Source organism: Pipistrellus hanaki (assembly GCF_964339955.1).
Source record: "Pipistrellus hanaki genome assembly, chromosome: X".
In the NCBI taxonomy this organism is placed as follows: Eukaryota; Metazoa; Chordata; class Mammalia; order Chiroptera; family Vespertilionidae; genus Pipistrellus; species Pipistrellus hanaki.
The window spans coordinates 84,591,900-84,610,696 of NC_140524.1; the positions used below are offsets into that span (position 1 = coordinate 84,591,900).

Genomic DNA, 18,797 nt, shown 5'->3' on the forward strand with positions numbered 1-18,797 from the left:
TAAAAGTTCAGTTTTTGCTTGCGAGTTGTAAGTCATTATTGTTTCCATTGCTTATGAGCCATAATAACAGTATGGCTTATTTGTAAAAATGTGGAATTTATTATCAGAAGATCTGTTTTAGTGATCACTTAAGTTATCTTAGCTTTGTTTTATAATGCCAAGCGACAAGAGGCAGCTTTGTGGAGGGTGTACTTTTTAAGAAAAGAAAACTATATAAAATAGAAAATTAGATGCTATATTATAGAAGAATCTTTGGCAAGTGAAGGGCTCTGAAACTCAAGGCTCAATAGCTTTACACTAATTCCTCTTTTAGAAAGTAAGTCTTACTCTCCCTACACCCAATCTTTCCTTCCATGAAACGAAGTACACATACTCTCTAAATGCCGGAAATCCAATCTTTGCTAGCATGGTTCACAGCCTAGCATGAGATCCCATTTTCTTATTCCCTACCAATTAAAACTCCTTCTCAGGCATATGCAATTTAAATTATTCCAACTTATTAAAATTTTACCAGGTCCTATAGTAGAAATTAATTTCCCCTTCTCTTTTATTGCTGAGCAAGAGGTTTTCTACTGCACATTTCTGCTTTGTGATTTAGTTATATCTCTATGTTCTATCTCCCAAGAACAAAAGTGTCTTAAAAATAGGGACACTGCTTTTGCTCTCACTATGTGGAATAGAGGGGTACATGCATAACTTGTTTCATGGATCAAATTAATAAACTAAATACTACCACCTTGTTTCCCCGAAAATAAGACAGTGTCTTATATTAATTTTTGCTCCCAAAGATGCGCTAGGTCTTATATTCAGGGGATGTCTTATTTTTCCAAGAAGAAGAATACGGTACACACTTATTGTTAAATGAAAATAAAGGAAATTTATTACCTGTATACGGTATGGTAGTATGATAGTTGTCAACACAAACCAGACAAACTGTGAATCCTACAGTATCAAGAATGTACTCATTTATTCAATGACAATCATGTCATCATGTTCTGGAACATCATCATAACAATTCAATTCCTGAATTTCCTGGTGAATTTCTTGTGACTCCATTTCTTTCAGAATCAGTGGACCAAATCTCTCACGTTTAGCAATAGCATTCTGAGACAGAGCCTAGGGGGCCTTATTTTCGGGGGGATGCCTTATATTTCACTCAGAAGGAAACCTGTAAGTAGGTCTTATTTTCGGAGGATGTCTTATTTTCGGGGAATCATGGTATTAATGTGCAAATAAAATTTTAAATGTCTTTTTTGCCTGATAAATATCCATTTGTGGATGCTTTTATTTGTTAATCATAATTTAAGAGGTGATATAGTTGGGCATTGAGTTTGTTATTTGCTAGGTATATTACCTTGGACAAGTCATTATCTCTACCCTCCATTTGTAATGAGGATGATTAATATAATAGTTTGACCAGGTGATTAAATAAATTTATGTGAACCACTGGTACATAAGCTCATGCAAACATCTGTTTGGGTGATGGGGATAATGATGGTTTCTTTCAGAGCTCTTCTCTTTTCCCTCTATTGTAAAATTTTGAATGAGCCGAAACCGGTTTGGCTCAGTGGATAGAGCTTCAGCCTGCAGACTGCAAGGTCCCAGGTTCAATTCCTCAGTCCCAGGTTCGATTCCAGTCAAGGGCATGTACTTTGGTTGCAGGTACATCCCCAGTAGGGAGACAGCTGATTGATGTTTCTCTCTCATGGATGTTTCTGACTCTCTGTCTCTCTCCCTTTCTCTCTGTAAAAGAATCAGTAAAAATATATTTTAAAAAAGGTTGAATGAATATCATTTTCATTTCTACTCAACTACTTGAGTGTTGACCAGATGAGAGAGTGTTAAAACCATATTGACTGATACTGTTACAGATGTATTATTTGGTTCTTCTGATCTTTCTGTCTTTTCTAGCTTTCCCTCATCAGTTTTTTTTTTATCAGTTTCCACTATGGCTATTCAAGTTTGATCAGTTTCTAACTTCTCCTTGACTCTCCTCTTTTTCACCAAGGCTCTTCTCCTTATAAACAAATAATAAATAATGACTGACAATTTATGACTACATATTTATGCAAACAACTTGAACAGGCATTTTCATATATGTGATTACATCTAATCTCTTTACTAAAACTGCTATAGCTGTCTACTCACAGACATGATAATTTTTCCAGATATATTGCCTAAAAATTGTGACAATTCTTCTTTGCTGGCTTGTCATGATCATCTTCATTTTAGAGATGAGAAAATTGAGGCTCAAAAAGGTTTGGTGCTTTCTCTTCAGGAAGTTATTAAGTATCTATCGGACAAAAAGCAAAACTCACTTTGTCATTAACTTCCCTTTACTATTTCCATAGTTTCCCTGAAATTTAACTGAAAAAATGGCTCAGAATGAATGAGTACAGATTACTGTTAAAAAATGTTGTGTACATACAACTTTCTTATTATATCTTATCCTTGTCACAGTTATTTTTTTATAAAAGTTAACATGTTGTCTTTGTTCAGATGTGAGTGTTGATTCAATGATAAAAGAATATCAATTTTACATATTGGATATAGATATTACCTACTGAAAATAATATTGGAAATAGCTTATTCATTATCACTAAATAAAAGAATAATATTTTTATAATAACCCATTAGTAGATAAATAAGTAATTTGATTTTTGATAACTTCTTGGTCAGTAAAAAAACTATATATATATATATATATATATATATATATATATATATATATATAAAATCATTTTATTTTTAATTTTTAAAATATATTTTTATTCAGAGACTAAAGGAGAGGGATAGAGGGATAGAGAGATAGAAACATCATTAATGAGAGAGAATCATTGTTTGGCTGCCTCCTGCACACCATACACTGGGGATTGAGCCCACAGCCCAGGCATGTACTCTGACCAGGAATTGAGCCATCACCTCCTGGTTCATAGGTCAGTGCTCAACCACTGAGTCACACCAGCTGGGCGATGCATATTACCATTTTAAAAGAGGCTATATTTTAAGGCAGTTTCTGAATCCTGTCTTCTTAGAAAGTAAACTGTTCATTGTAATAACTTGTAGGAGCATGCTAATAATGCTGTTCTCCCAACAGAAAATCCAATCCGATTTGACAAGTCATGAGATCAGTTTAGAAGAAATGAAGAAACGTCACCAGGAAAAGGAGGCTGCCCAAAGGGTACTATCCCAAATTGATGTGGCCCAGGTACATATTTTTTAAAAACTATGTAACTCGTTTTAGGTCGGTATTAGAACATAATCTATATTAGACAACTAGATTGTTAAAAAAAAAACTGGATTTGAGGACATTTGTTTAAAAAACTACAGTATGTTGTATAAATGATACAGACTTTTTTTGGTTTTACATTTTAAGAATAAAATATGTTAGTAAGTTATATTATAATAGTGAATTCTCTCAAATGCACATTTTTTGTGCTGGACAAATGGAAAAAACAATTGTTTTGGTGTGTTTTTAGTTTTGTTTATAACAATAAATAATTTTAATGAAAATTGAAATATGACTGATTATTGTTTGGAAGGCAAAATTTAACCGGTGCTTTCTTACACTTACAGAAAAAATTGCAAGAGGTTTCCATGAAGTTTCGGTTATTCCAGAAGCCAGCCAATTTTGAACAGCGTCTACAGGAAAGTAAGATGATTTTAGATGAAGTGAAGATGCACTTGCCTGCATTGGAAACAAAGAGCATTGAACAGGAAGTAGTACAGTCACAGTTGAATCACTGTGTGGTATGTATTTCTGGTGACAAATACTCCACTAGCCATTGACTTTCTTTATTAAGATGCATTTGATGGTACTTTTATAAAAGAAAATTGTTTTAAGATAACTGTAAAATTCACTATATAAATTTGAGGTTAAGAACAAAAAATAGCACAAATGGATTAAAATACAAGAAATTTACTGAAATAGTAGAATTTTTTGTCCCTTCTATGCATATTTGTTTTGAGTCCAAAATTCTCTAAGGACTGTGCAGAATATAAAATAACATCTTCATTATTTAATTCTTATAATGCTTTGAATATATTTTAATGGAAATACTGAAAAGAAATGCAGTAAGTCTTTACCATCATCGCTAGGTTCTGCAACTTTGAGCAAAATGAAGTGTGATGAAACTAGTTTTACCATAGGATAATTGACATTAACAAGATTAAGTTCCTAAAATATCTCATCAATGATATAAAGAAATGTTGAATGAAATGACATGATTTGAGGACCTAACAGCAACAACAATAGTTGCAATATTAAAACAACATGCCAGATATGAGTACCAAGTATGCTTAGTGATCTACACAATTAACCTTGAATTCTCAAGGCCACAGATGAAATGAGGGAAGTTAAAGACAAAAGGTGATGAAGGGCAAAGTAAGATTTCAATCTAAGCACTCTTACTCCAAACCTTAAGATCTTTCCATTAAACACCAGTGCCGGATATATACTGAGTGGCCAGATTATTATGCATTCAGAGATCATAATAATCTGGCCACTTACTGAAATGCACTACCACAAAGACAGAATACAAAGTCTCAGATGCGGGGAGGCTCCCATTGAGGGTGAAAGAAAGAAAGATGGTGGCGGCAATACTGGATATTTTGTGTGTGTTAAAGATGCAGAATCTGAGGGGGAAGCTAGTCTTGAAGTTCTTTAATCTCAGACTGTTTTATGCCAATAACACATCCACACAAGTGCTTCTCTTGACATACCTTGAAAATGGGAGAAAAATAATAAAATTGTTTATCCTTCATGATGGCTTGGAAAACCTCAGGGACCAGCAGGAATCTACAATTGTCAAAGGCAAATAACGCACTACAGCAAAGACAAGATGTGGTATTTGGCAAAATTGATTGTATTCTAGGAATGTCCATTAACCAGGCTTTGGCTCAATTTAAATTTAATGACAAAAAAATAGCCCAAACAATTAATGACATTTTAAATATATTTTTATCGATTTCAGAGTGAGAGACAGGTAGAATGATAAGAGAGAATCATTGTTTGGCTGCCACTTGCACGCCCCCTACTGGGGATTGAGCCTGCACCCCAAGCATGTGCCCTTGCCTGGAATCAATCCCCAGACCCTTTAGTCTGCAGGCCAGAGCTCTATCCACTGAGCAACCACGGCAACGAGATTTTTTTATGGCAGTAAGAGACCACAATGTGGAATGCAGATCAAATTTATACATCATTGAGTCCACCTCAGGGCGAAACCAATACCTGAAATGCATTCAATAGCATGGCAGAGGTCGCTTTGGGATCATGGAGGTTTATTGCCATTATTTTGTGAAGTTGTTGGAAGGCCTTCCACCTCCACCTGAAGCACTAAAGACAGCAGCCAATCAGGCCAAAGAGTATATACAGGAGCTTTGAAACCAAACCACCATTCACATTTTGATGGAGGAATTCAGGCCCCACATGTATATATTTTTGCCATTTATTTCCTGAAAACAAGCAGTATTTAAAGACAAATAATTTTTAGTAAAAAAGCCATAGACAGGATAATTAGCCTGAAGTGTAAATCTTCACTGGACTTTGGAATTTGCAGCAGTGCCCTTTGTTGCTATTATTAGAAATTCACCAGGTCATATTGCTTCTCTGACAACATAAAGCTGAATTATGATGACATATACTAGAGTAATGGAAATATTATTATAACTCTAGGTGTTCAATGGACTATTAAGGTAGAAATCACCTATAATAAAAATGCTGAATGTTATTAACATTAAAGGGAAAATGTTTATATATGTAGTACTTTATGTTTTAAGGATAGTTTCTGCATCTGCTTCATAGCATAAATGAAAAAGAGGACTTTAGTACATTTTAGTCATATCATTATGAATGGGAAATATAATTTTTACAAAAAGCTTTATATCGATATATTGTAAAGATTATGAATAATTTTACACGTGATAACATTTTATAATATAGACTGCATTTTAGTGATATAATTATTATACATATTCTTAGCTCCAAAAGAAAACAAAATAATTTTAATCGATAAGAGAGAGAGAGAGAGAGAGAGAGAGAGAGAGAGAGAGAGAGAGAGAGAGAGAGAGAGAGGTGAAAGAGAAACATCAAAACATGGATTGGATGGATTGGTTGCCTCCCACACAAACCCCAACCAGGATCAACCTACCATCGTTTGGTGTATGGGATAACTCTCCAACATGGATCAGGGCCCAAAAGAAAATTTTAACTTAATAATGTATAGTTATTAGTTGATATAAGATGTATAATGTTAGGAATGCATGGGAACATATGTCTTTTTAAATATTGCACAAAGAATTAAAGGCAAAATGACCCAAGTACATTGTTATGAATAAATATATTTGCAAAGGGAGAGCTATTGTTTATTTTCTTCTAGGAACAGATCTCTAATGGTACCTCATAAAGTTTGTCTGATAGTAACTAGAAGCTTAAAACAACCTGATTGGTGCCCAGCTCTGACTGTGCCCTGATTCAGTGCACAGGAGAGAGCTCAAGGTGCTTGCTCAATTCATTTCTGGTTATGGTTTGAATGTCAGGACCAGATCAACTAGTCCTTTCCTAAGGACGTGTTTTCCTTACAACTTTTAGATTTTTTTGCAACACTTAAGATGCTCCATTGCATATAATATAATCATGGCCTTTGCCTTTAATAAATTTTTATTCTGTTAACAAAAATCACTGCAAATAAATAGAAAGACTATGTTCTTAAAATAGTGATACATGTTTTTTCTACCTATTGGAAAACATGATGTTCATGAATACTACTGCTCTGAATGTGCCTCTATCATAAAGGTAAATAATTATATATTTTTTTAATTTGTAGAGTAAATAATTTGGAAGTATCTCTGATTCCAAAATTCACAAAGTTGATTTCAGGCATGACAATTAAAAACTTGAATGTTTCTAAATACCCAGATATGTCTATAATGTCTAAGATAGAAATAAAGTAAAATAAAAATTTAAATCATGCCCTAGAGCCGTGGTTGGAAAACTGCAGCCCATGAACCACAAAATACCACAGCCTGGGCGAGTCTATTTTGAAGAAGAGGCATTAGAAGAAGTTTAAGTTTAAAAAAGTTGTCTCTCAAAAGAAATTTCAATCGTTGTACTCTTGATATTTGGCTCTGTTGATTAATGAGTTTGCCCACCACTGCTAGAGAGTAAGCCTGCAGACTGAAGGGTCCTGGGTTTAATTCTGGTCAAGAGTACATGCTTGGGTTGTGGGCTTGATCCCCAGTAGAGGGCGTGCAGGAGGCAGCCGATCAATGATTCTCTCTCATCATTGATTTTTGTATCTCTCTTTCCCTCTTCATTCCTCTCTGAAATCAATAAAGATATATGTTTAAAAAGGTAAATCACAATAGCTAAAATTTGGAAACAGCCCAAGTGCCCATAAACAGATGAGTGGATAAAAAAGCTATGATACATTTATACCATGGAATACTTACATGGCTGTAAAAAAAAAAAAAAACTAAAAAAAAAAAAAATCTCAACACTTGCAATAGCATGAAGGGACCTGGAGAGTATTATGCTAAGTGAAATAAGCCAGTCAGAGAAGGATAATTATCATATGATCTCACTCATATATGGAATATAATGAACAAAATAAACTGATGAACAAAATAGATCCAGAGACAGAAGCATGGAACACACTGAGGAATCTCAGAGGGAAGGCAGAGTGGGGTGGGTGGGTGGGTGGGAAGAGATTAATGGGGGGAATTTATGTGCATATATTTGTAGTCCATGGACACAGACAATGGTGTGGTGAAGGCCTGGGAGGGGCAAGTACGGGGTGGAGGCGGGTCAGTGGGGAAAACAAATTATTGGAGACATCTGTAATACTTTCAACAATAAAGATGAGTTAAAAAATAAAGAAACAAAGAAAAGAAAATTATCTGGAAAGCTCAGAACTCACAATTATTGATAAAGGAATATTTATTTCAAATAATCATCAGATGGGGTTAAGATGGAAATAGATTATGTGTGTAGCCTTAATGAATAAGATAACTGCTCAGCCCTTACAAAACATTTTTAGACATTGATTTTAAATGGGAAAGAGACAACAAACCCAATTTCTGTTCTAATTCCAAAAAAAAAAAATAAAAACAATTACCTACCAGCAAGTTTATTTCTTAGTACCAGTGAAATAAATAGTTATCATTCAGACTTAACCCCTGACCAAATTAAAGCAGCAAAAGTATAATGTAAACTATCATATATGCATGTATGCATAGATACATATCTATATATGTTTATGCAGGCATGTATGCATACAAGCACACATATTCAATACATTTCCAGGAAAATAACAGCAAGGCAAAGTTATGATACTTGTTCCACAAAGCTTTGTTATGGCAATGTACTTTGTGAAGAAATGTATGTGTTCTTTGTAGTTATGATGTATTTGTGAGTTTTAAATTACATATTTATATCTGTCTATATATAATTGATCAGCCCCATTAAAATAGCTTTGTATAATCTAACATATGTAAAATTCCCTTCCTTGCTTCTCTGTGATTTAATATACCAAAAGTATAATTTGGAAATTTAGATATTTTATCACGACTAAAATATAAACACCATGAGAGCAATATTGAACATGTTTGTCTTGGATATCTAGTCACTCAAATATTATGTGGAATATAGTAAGCACTCCATAAATACCTTGTGAATAAGTAAAGGAATTTTTCCAAACTTACAACTAGAATTATATAACTATAACATTAAAAATATATATATATATGATGCACTCTTACTTTAGTAAGAATAAATATATATGTGATATACTCCTACTTTAGTAAGAATAACTAAACTATACATGTCTATATGTGTATATATTATTGCAAATAGGAACTTGAAATAAACAGAAATGCAAAAGCTAGATGTTGATCACAGGTGCAAAACTTATCCCCTTAAAACTATAAACATGAAATAGCAATTAAGGTGATCTCTGCCCCTATTTCTTTTTATTAATAACAATATGTTATAGACACTGTTGCTTCTTATGTTTTTTTTCTTGCTTGTTTGTTTGTTTTAAATTAGAACTTGTATAAAAGTCTGAGTGAAGTGAAGTCTGAAGTGGAGATGGTGATAAAAACTGGACGTCAGATTGTACAGAAGAAACAGACGGAAAACCCTAAAGAGCTTGATGAAAGAATAACAGCTTTGAAATTGCATTATAATGAGCTGGGAGCAAAGGTACGTGCACTGAAACCATAAGTACTGGCTTCTTCCCACTTTCCTTATAAATCATAAAGCAATATGCAGTAATTATGTACAATAGAGAGCTTAAAAATTCTTAATGCCTTTCAATAGATAGATACATACATATATGCATTCATACATATACACATAGAGATTGAGATAGAGTCCATGTGCAATTCTTAATTGATCAATGAAAATCTACCAGTCTACATTAAAATATTTAAAGCTTAGAGAGATTGTTATTGGTCCATCAGATTCTTCTAAAAGGGTTACTTTGATCTATATTTGTCTTTTTTTTTCTTTTTTAAAAAATATATATATTTTTATTGATTTTTTACAGAGAGGAAGGGAGGGAAATAGAGAGCTAGAAACGTCGATGAGAGAGAAACACCAACCAGCTGTCTCTTGCACCCCCCCCCCTACAGGGGATGTGCCCACAACTAATGTACATGCCCCTGACCGGAATCGAACCTGGGACCTTTCAATCAGCAGACCGATGCTCTATCACTGAGCCAAACTGGTTTCAGTAAAATTACACTATATTCTTTAAAAACATCTTGGAATTAAAAAAAATCATGAAATTTACACTCAGAATTTGGCCTAGTATTAAAAATTAAATAGTGTTATATTGGAAAGTTTTTCAAAGGAAAAAAAAATAAAAAAAAATATATATATATATATATATATATATATATATATATATATATATATATAAATAAATAAATAAATATACATGTGCTGATTCAAAGGCTGGTAAATTTTATTAACAAATGTGTCTACATAAAAAAAGACAAAGAAACAAAAACAACAAACAAAACAACAACAACAAAAAAACATGAATGTACCTACTTACGTTGACATATTCTACATAGACCACATTAGATGAAATAGAGCTGGTGTATTCCACAGAATTTGTTTCCCTCTCTGTCAAAGATTGCATAATCCACCGCATTTGATTAATAAGATAGCATAGAGAGCCAGTTAAGTCCTATGGCTCTCAAAAATTATTTTCATATTTTTGTCCTGATCAGAATCTAATGACCAAGTCCATTTCAGTGTTAAAGATGTCTGCATATCTTCAGCTCCTCTTTCCAAAACTGTGCAATGTCTAGAACAGTTCCCTCACTTCCCTCAAATTCAGAGCTTTGATGGTTCAAAATAATTATAGTTCATAAAAATATTCATAAATAACATCAAGGACTGACCGGGCCTTTGCTATGCTGTTATTTTACATTGCTCTAAGCTAACTAAAATATTTTTTTGGTGCTCAGCTAAAAAATTCAAGTGACATTTGGCACTTAGTAATATCAATAAATCAAAATGAAACATTACTAACAAATCATACTTCGCTTTAATAGCATGACAGTATACAGCAAAAACGTAGGACAGAAATTTGTTTTTGAAATAATAACTTAGAAATATGAGTGATAAAGGGAATATTTAGAAATGTCATCTTATAAAAATGCTGTAGTATTCCTTCTAAAGAAAAATCATCTGCATTTAAATCTTCCAAGCTCCTTCAACAACAGTGGTTTTGTTTAATAAAATCAGAGGAAACAGAGGTTATCTGAATGTATTATTATTTTTATATGAAAAGAGGTAAACCCTTCTATTTTATATGGTTGTACTTGCAAGAGTCAATATGTGTTACTTTTTATATTATTCACCTCAGAGTGTAATAACAAAATGCCACAACCTAGGTGAATTAAACAACAAAATGTTTTTCTCACAGTTCTGGAGACTGGAAATTAAATATCAAGCCTAGTGAGGACTCTCTCTTTTCCTTGCTTGAAGACAGCAGCCTACTCATTGAGTTCTCACATGAGGGCCTGGTGAGGGGAGAAGAGAGAGAGAGAAAGAAGAGAGAGGTCTTTTTTCCTCTTGTAATAAGGCCACAATTACATCAGATTAGGGTCCCACATTATTATTTCATTTATCCTAATTCCTAAAGATCTTATAACCAGATACAGTCACATTGGAGATTTGGGCTCAATATTAATTTTTGGGACATACATTTCAGTCCACAGCACTTTTTTTTTTTTTTTTTACAAAACATGATTAATTTGCTTACTATCACTGACTTAGCTTAACTGTAACTATATTTAATTTCATTGAGAGATAGTACACCTAACAACCCAGATGTAATAATATTTATAATTCCTTGATTCACTTTTCTGTGCTTTGTTTTGATTTTTATGGAAATATACTAAACTGCAATGTTCTTATCAGCCTCAAATTTCAAAGCCTCTGTACTTATATTAGCTTCACATTTTTAGGTATTCATGAAACAGTGACTGTTGAAATATTCTTCTGCAAGTGGCATTCTTTAAATGTATTCCTTCTTCACACCAACACACACAACATACAAAACTCAACTTTCCTTAAGATGGCAGTGTTTCCTATTTTATTAAATCCTATTTAGCTGATATAAACACAATTGAATAAATAAAAATCAATAATGCATTAGCTCTGGGAAGATAGAATTTCTTTGAAATATTGAATCTAGAATTACTTTCTACCAATAGTGCATACAAAAATAACTATCATAGGAATACACCATAAGGTATATTTTTTCTCCCACACATGAATAAAATCCTTGTAGTTGAAAGGGCAGATGCTTTTACTTCCCTGAAGGAAAAATCTGTTTTAAAAAAGTTGACTTTGTAGCCTCAGTAACAAAACATTTTTCAAATTTATATACACCTCTGTTAAAGAAACTAGCAAATTTTGTTGAGTATTTGGAATTCATATTGAGGTTTTAGGGTATTTATTTTGATTTATGGCACTTTAAATTCTTGAAACTTATTTTCACTTGTAGAATACACACACACATCAGGAATAGATTCTGGACTTTTTATGAAACTAACCTACACATTTATACAATATAGGCACATCTGCAGAGCCGGTGGAAAAATACACATTTGTCTCTTCTCCATGTGAGAATGTGAAACAATTTTATTTTGACGGTCTTTTTTTATTTCAACACAGAACTTGACCACCAGATCACATTATGATTTTCTGTATTAGTGAGAATGAAATTTTTGTTTGGAATTATTATTTTTCCCCCATTAGGTGACAAAAGCATGTTTAAAGAGGAAGTGAATTATTTTCTATGTCGTTTTTATGCAAAAGTACAACTCTTTACCCATGCAATGACAATAACATTAGCCATTGTAAACATTATACAAATATTGTTGCCTCTTAAAAGACTTAGTATTTGTTCTTCATTTTGATTTATCTGCAAGAGTAAGTTTCATTTGCATATAGTGAATTGTAAACCTGGTGCATCTCTGTGACCAATGATTGAAGGTTTTCTAAGATAAATGTACCATATCTTCAATATGACCTATGTATTTTTTTTAAATGGCCATAAATTATTTACATTAAAAATAATCTTAGCTTTTCTTTCTGCCTGATACAGAACACTACGTTTTGGAAAAAGTGCCTAATCTTTCCTAGATTATGTTTCTTTATTACTGATGTTCAGAATATATATATATATATATATATATATATATATATATATATATATATATATACTTCTAAAATACTATTAAAAAATAAAAAGGTTATTTTAAAATGGCAAAAATATTAAAGTTCCAATTAAGTTGCTATAACTAAAGCTGAATTAAAAATGTAAACAATTACATTTTATTATCATTCTTTTCAGGTAACAGAAAGAAAGCAACAGTTGGAAAAATGTTTGAAATTGTCCCGAAAGATGCGGAAGGAAATGAATGCCTTGACAGAATGGCTGGCAGCTACAGATATGGAATTGACAAAGAGATCAGCAGTTGAAGGAATGCCTAGTAATTTGGATTCTGAAGTTGCCTGGGGAAAGGTATGGCTGAAGGTTATTTGTAACATGCACAAAAACACACCATTATATAATTTTATAAGGAACTATTACGTGCAACAAAAATTGGATTAAAAGTATTATCTTGCTTCATTTTCCCTTTTCTCAAAATTTCATCAGTAGTTTAACTCTTTCAAACCATGATAGAATCAATGGGAAGCTTTAACAAAAATCTCCCTGAAGCTTGTTTAGAATTAGGTAGGTTATGAATAAGTCATTTAAAATGAATTTTTAATCACAGAGTGGGTCCAAAGAAGAGATTGTATGTCCCCTAGTTTGACTAAGACAGATTTCACAGATGGACCCTACAGCCAAGAAGAGGGCAAGGATACACAGACTGCAGACAGGTGAGATGGGCAGGTCAAGCAAGATCAGCTCATGGCTTATGTCACAATAAAAAAGAAAATCTCAAGGTGTCTGTGTAGCTCCTATCATTTTCATCACCAAAGGTCACAGTGTTTTCTTTAATCCTCAGCTGGGAAATTCTTGCTGTTTCTCTGAAAGCCAATCAGACATTATCACTCCCTAAATTTAAGACCAAGGTCTTCATAACTTATTTTTTTCAGTTGATTCATCCTAGAAAGTATGTTGATATAAAGGAAAGAATTGATATTAATGATGTGTTTTTACCTTAAACTTTGCCAGAGCACGGGGCATTTATAAAAAATAAATCAGCCAGAACCGGTTTGGCTCAGTGGTAGAGCATTGGTCTGCAGATTGAGGGGTCCCAGGTTCGATTCTGGTCAGGGGCATGTAAGTTGGTTGCGGGCGCATCCCCGGTGGGGGGTATGCAAGAGGCAGCTGGTCGATGTTTCTCTCTCGTCCACATTTCTAGCTCTCTATCTCTCTCCCTTCCTCTCTGTGAAAAATCAATAAAATATATTTTAAAAATAAATGAATCACAGTGTTATCGGTGGAAATTGGATATCTCTTTGCCCACTGAGTGTTGGGGGTTAGGTCTTTTTGATATATCAAGAAAAAGAGTTTTCGGAGGCTCACACGGGTGAATGAGTGACTTCTATTTGCTTGGAATTACATGCTTGGGTTTGCAAAATACCATTTCCCTTGACCCAGTCCTGTAAGAAATACAGCTGGGATTCAGCAGAGATAGAAGCAAAGCCAATGTCCAAAGTTTCCTTTCCATATTACAGTAGGTCCAGTTTAGGTTCAGGCTAGTTGTAGTCCATTAGTTTGTTGTGTGGGATCCATATGGCTGTGGGCCATGTGGGCAAATGTCAGGGCACAGGTGCATGAGAGCCTCTGAGAAACCAGGAGCACAACACAGCAAGAGAGCAAACCTCTTTATTAGGAGATTAAATATCTCAAATCTTCCTACACTTCCAGTGGCCATGCACACTCTGGCCAGTGACCTGTTCCCAGGTGTGACTGACAGAAAAGAACCTTTTCTATGTCACCCAGATTTTATTGGGCATGTGTCTATTCTCCCCCTGTCCAATCCCTTTCTCCAGTGATCAGTGGCTCCCTGGGGAGTGTTAAACTGCAGCATCCTGGCAAAGCTGCATAAATAGCATGTCTTTAATAATTCAACAAGACTAGATTATCCAATGTTGTCACTTACATTTTTTTCAAATAAAGAGTAGTGCATGAATTTCTTTCTTCCTATTCAAAATAGATTTATTGTTAGAGATAATATATTGAATTGCATTTATTAGTTCATACATACATACATACACTTACCATTATAGTAGTGAGTGTACAGAGAGTACAGGTTAAAAATTACATTGGCCTTATTTTTTTCCTTATCACCCAATCAAATATTGTATTTCTGTGTGATAATTTAGTTTGAACCAATGATAATCATATACTTAGGTGCAGGCTAGGCTGCTGTAAGAAATAAGTAAAAAATACCATGGCTCTAAAAAGATAGAAATTTATTTCTATCTCTTTGAATTTCTGGGTGGAAAAGAGAATATGAATTGGAAGACTGCCAGCTCTTTCTTGAAGATGTATTATGACAACTCCATGCACTATCTCTTCTCATATTCCATTTGCCAAATTTTAGTCACATAATCATATCCAGGGAGTGTAACAAAAGATGATCTTTAACTGGGTCGCTAACATGTCCTGCTAAAATCATGGTTGGTTCCTATACTAAAATGAAAAAAGAGAATACATTCCTTTTGGCAAGTATCACCCCTGTCTTTTACATCCTAAGACAAAGGCAGAGAAAAGCCTGCGTGATCTGTCTCTCTGTACATACACATGCCTGATGACAGTTTCCACCATAAGAACTGGTAAGCAAACAAAAAAGCCCAGAAAGAGACCTATTAAACTATGAAATATAGTAAAATGCACATGGAGCAAGTAGTACAAGTAGAGCACATGTGTCAAACACAAGGCCCGCGGGCCAAATCCAGCCCGCCAGGCCTTGCAATGTGGCCCGCACCGCGCTGTCATCACTGCACTCCGCTGTCAGTTTATGACATTGTCAGTTTATGACTGTTCAGTAAACCATTCGGCCCGCGATTTAGGCTGGATTTTAGATTTTGGCCCCTTCTCTGATTGAGTTCGACACCCCTAAAGTAGAGGATTGATGAAAATGATCCAGGTTTCATTGTTAGTCATCCTTCCCTTAATAAAATGAACAATATATTTGATTGTTCATAGCTAATTTTAATGGCTGCATTCATTTGCTAGGTCTGCTGTAACAGAGTACCTCAGATTTGGTGGCTTAAACAACAGAAATTAATTTTCTCACAATTCTGGAGGCTGGAGGTCTGTCGTAGATCAGGATTTCAGCAGGGTTGGTTTCTTCCAAGGCCTCTCCCTCTGGCTTGTGAATAGCTATATTCTCATGTCTTCATCTGATCTTTCCACTATGCATACCTGTGTCCAAATTACTTTTCTTAATGAGGACACCAGTCATATTGGGTTAGGGCCTACTATACTGATATTATTTTAACTTAATTACCTCTTTAAATGTCCTATCACCAAATATAGTCACATTCTGAGATATTGAGATATTGAGGTTAGGACTTCAACATAAAATTTTGGAGGACACTATTTCAGCTCATAACAAGGAAACATGTCAAAGAATAGTACTTCATTACATTAATGCTTCTGAGACACAATTAAGCCTCTAACAATGGGATAGCTTTATAAATATAATGTGGAATGCCAATGTAATGGTGCAGCGTAATAGAACTGGACATGAAAGGAATTTGAAAAAATCTGGCTACAGCCAGGACCGGTTTGGTTCAGTGGATAGAGCGTTGGCTTGCAGACTCAAGGGTCCCAGGTTCAATTCCAGTCAAGGACATGTACCTTGGTTGTGGGCACATTCCCAGGAGGGAGTGTGCAGGAGGCAGCTGATCGATGTTTCTCTCTCATTGATGTTTCTAACTCTCTATCCCTTTCTCTTCCTCTCTGAAAAAAGTCAATAAAATATATTTTAAAAAATTGGCTCCAATTTAAAACTGAGATGAAGTCATAAAAGTATGCCACATGTGAACTCCCCTTAAAGGTCACTGCATAAGTACCTATAGAGATATTTTTGTGTTAGCCCCACCCTAAAATCATTAAAATATTATAAGATAATTAACGTGGCAAATAATTCTAGATTATCCTTGTCATGTTAGAAGGCTTGAGTTGTCTGGAGATGTGTCAGCTTTTTGCATCCGGCTGGTTTTCTATAAAACCAAGGAGCAGTACTAATTTGGGCTCCATCAGGAAAAAAGTATAGAAAGCTGGCATGTCTTATTTATATAATAACATATTGCTCCTTCTGGATCTTTTGAAACACTAAAATCCTAATTATACACTCTGAAACCTCTTAGTGGTCAAAGCAAAGTATACACATTTGCATTTAAATTGCACAATTTTTAATAATCTCATTTTTAAGGTGCTGGAGCTTTTTCAAAAGTTATAATCATATAATAAGAACATGTGACCTACAGATCTACAGCAGTCATATATATTATTCTAATTTTTAACATGAAAATAATCAAACTCTCATATATGAAATCCCTGTGTCTCCTTATTACATTCTTATTTCACATGCTTTCTTGGTAGTTGGAGAACTTGACTCAAAATGTTAGTGTCATCTGCATTTCAAAGGATATATGTCAGATGTCTTTTAAAATAAATTGAGTATTTATTTACATGCAATACATTAAAGGTATTTGCCAGTCATTCCAAGTATTTTTGATTTGGAGAAACTTTGAATATAGAGTCAATTTATTTTTTTAAACTGTTTCATTTATTTCCGCTGAATTTCTCCCAATTCTGTTGATATAAGAACATTATATTATTTAAATCTGAAAATACTTAAGTATCTAGATAAAAAATATTTTATACATAAAATAAAATTACTAATGAAATGTTTATTTTACCTTTAGTTTACGCAAATATAGGCTACTTTCAAATATATTGACTATAATACAGTATTTTCAGTTTTATTTTTATTATATTTAAATTATACTTATTATAGATCTAACTTCAGAAAAAATATTATTTGATGTGGCTCAAAGACATACATGTACATTCAACTGTCAAAGATAAATAAATCAAAATAGTAGAGAAAGGTAAAATTGCAGTAGGAAAATAATAGACATTTTGTACAGAAATATGCTCACAGTATTCCATGGTGGGTGGAATAAGCAGGGAAGAATAAAGCTTCAAAATTTGGCACTAAGCTTCCTATAAGACAAAACAAACAAGTAAACATGTTTTTTCTATAGTTATAACACTTAACATGAGGTCTATCCACTGAAATATATTAGATATAAGTGTATAATTTAGTCATGCTAACTAGAGGCACAATACTGTACATCAGATCTATAGAATGTATTCATTTTGAATAACTGTTATGGAAGGAACTATACTGATGAGATTCAAAATATCCGCATTACCAAAACAGTCATTAAAATATTTTAATGTACTAGTCATTTGCAGGCTTCTCTTGATTTTATATAAGAAGAAAAATTGGAAGAATAGTGAATGAGAAAGCACCCTTATTAATATTGTTATAATAAACATACTAAAAAGTTTCTGTTGCTATTTATCTATCAGCATTCCTCCATGCAGAACAGTCTCATGAGCCTGATCATGGACTTTTGCCATATCTTCTTCAGAAGTGAGTCTTTGGAGTTTGGCTCTGTAGGATTCTTTTGCTAGGTCAGGGCAAGGTCAATTAGAATCCAGTACCATATCTGGACTTTCTCATCTTCGTTACCCTTCTACTCAGAATTCTTTAGTTACACATTCAAAACTACAGATGTTAGGGCACTAAGCTCTTCTAGAAGATACTATCGTAATTTCAGGTGTTTACAGTTATTGTCTACTTGCTAAGGATTATAACCTTGATAATCTCTTAGGAATCCCAGGTCAGACTTTTACTGATCTCATGGGGAAAGAGTGGAAGAAGTTCTGAAAATAGCTAGGGTATTGGTCAGATTAGTTAGCTGGAGGCACAGCCAGAGGCAAGAAAACTGTTCTATCATCTCCCACCTTATGACCATACTTCCAGATTGCAGTTGGGGGTGGGGGGAATTGATAAATTGAAAACGAAGTCCAAATATTTCAGAAGCAGAAATAAAATATTTAAAAATAACAGGAAGCACCCATCTACTCGGTTCCCTCCGCCACTGTCCTCAACCATAGGTGTAAAATCTTTGTCCAGTCTCTTCTCGCACCCCTCACATCTCCTTCCTCCCAATAATTTCCAGTCCACTCCCTTTATATGCCCCTGATTCTTTTATATTTACTAGTTTATTC

At 33.9% G+C, this 18,797-nt stretch overlaps 1 protein-coding gene and 1 pseudogene across 4 annotated transcripts in view; both read left to right on the forward strand.

The window, feature by feature from the left end:
• Positions 1-18,797, forward strand: part of DMD (dystrophin) — a 2,141,216-nt gene that overhangs the window by 817,731 nt on the left and 1,304,688 nt on the right. For all 3 annotated transcript variants that reach the window (XM_084869361.1, XM_084869360.1, XM_084869362.1), the window contains 4 exons: positions 3,098-3,208; positions 3,577-3,750; positions 9,044-9,199; positions 12,876-13,046. In XM_084869361.1, the coding sequence (XP_084725487.1) occupies positions 3,098-3,208; positions 3,577-3,750; positions 9,044-9,199; positions 12,876-13,046 (612 nt within the window). The remainder of the gene's footprint in view (positions 1-3,097; positions 3,209-3,576; positions 3,751-9,043; positions 9,200-12,875; positions 13,047-18,797) is intronic.
• On the forward strand, positions 4,588-5,458 carry LOC311615502 (large ribosomal subunit protein uL22m-like; annotated as a pseudogene). Its single transcript has 2 exons — positions 4,588-4,927; positions 5,129-5,458. The product of its transcript is annotated as a large ribosomal subunit protein uL22m-like (transcript).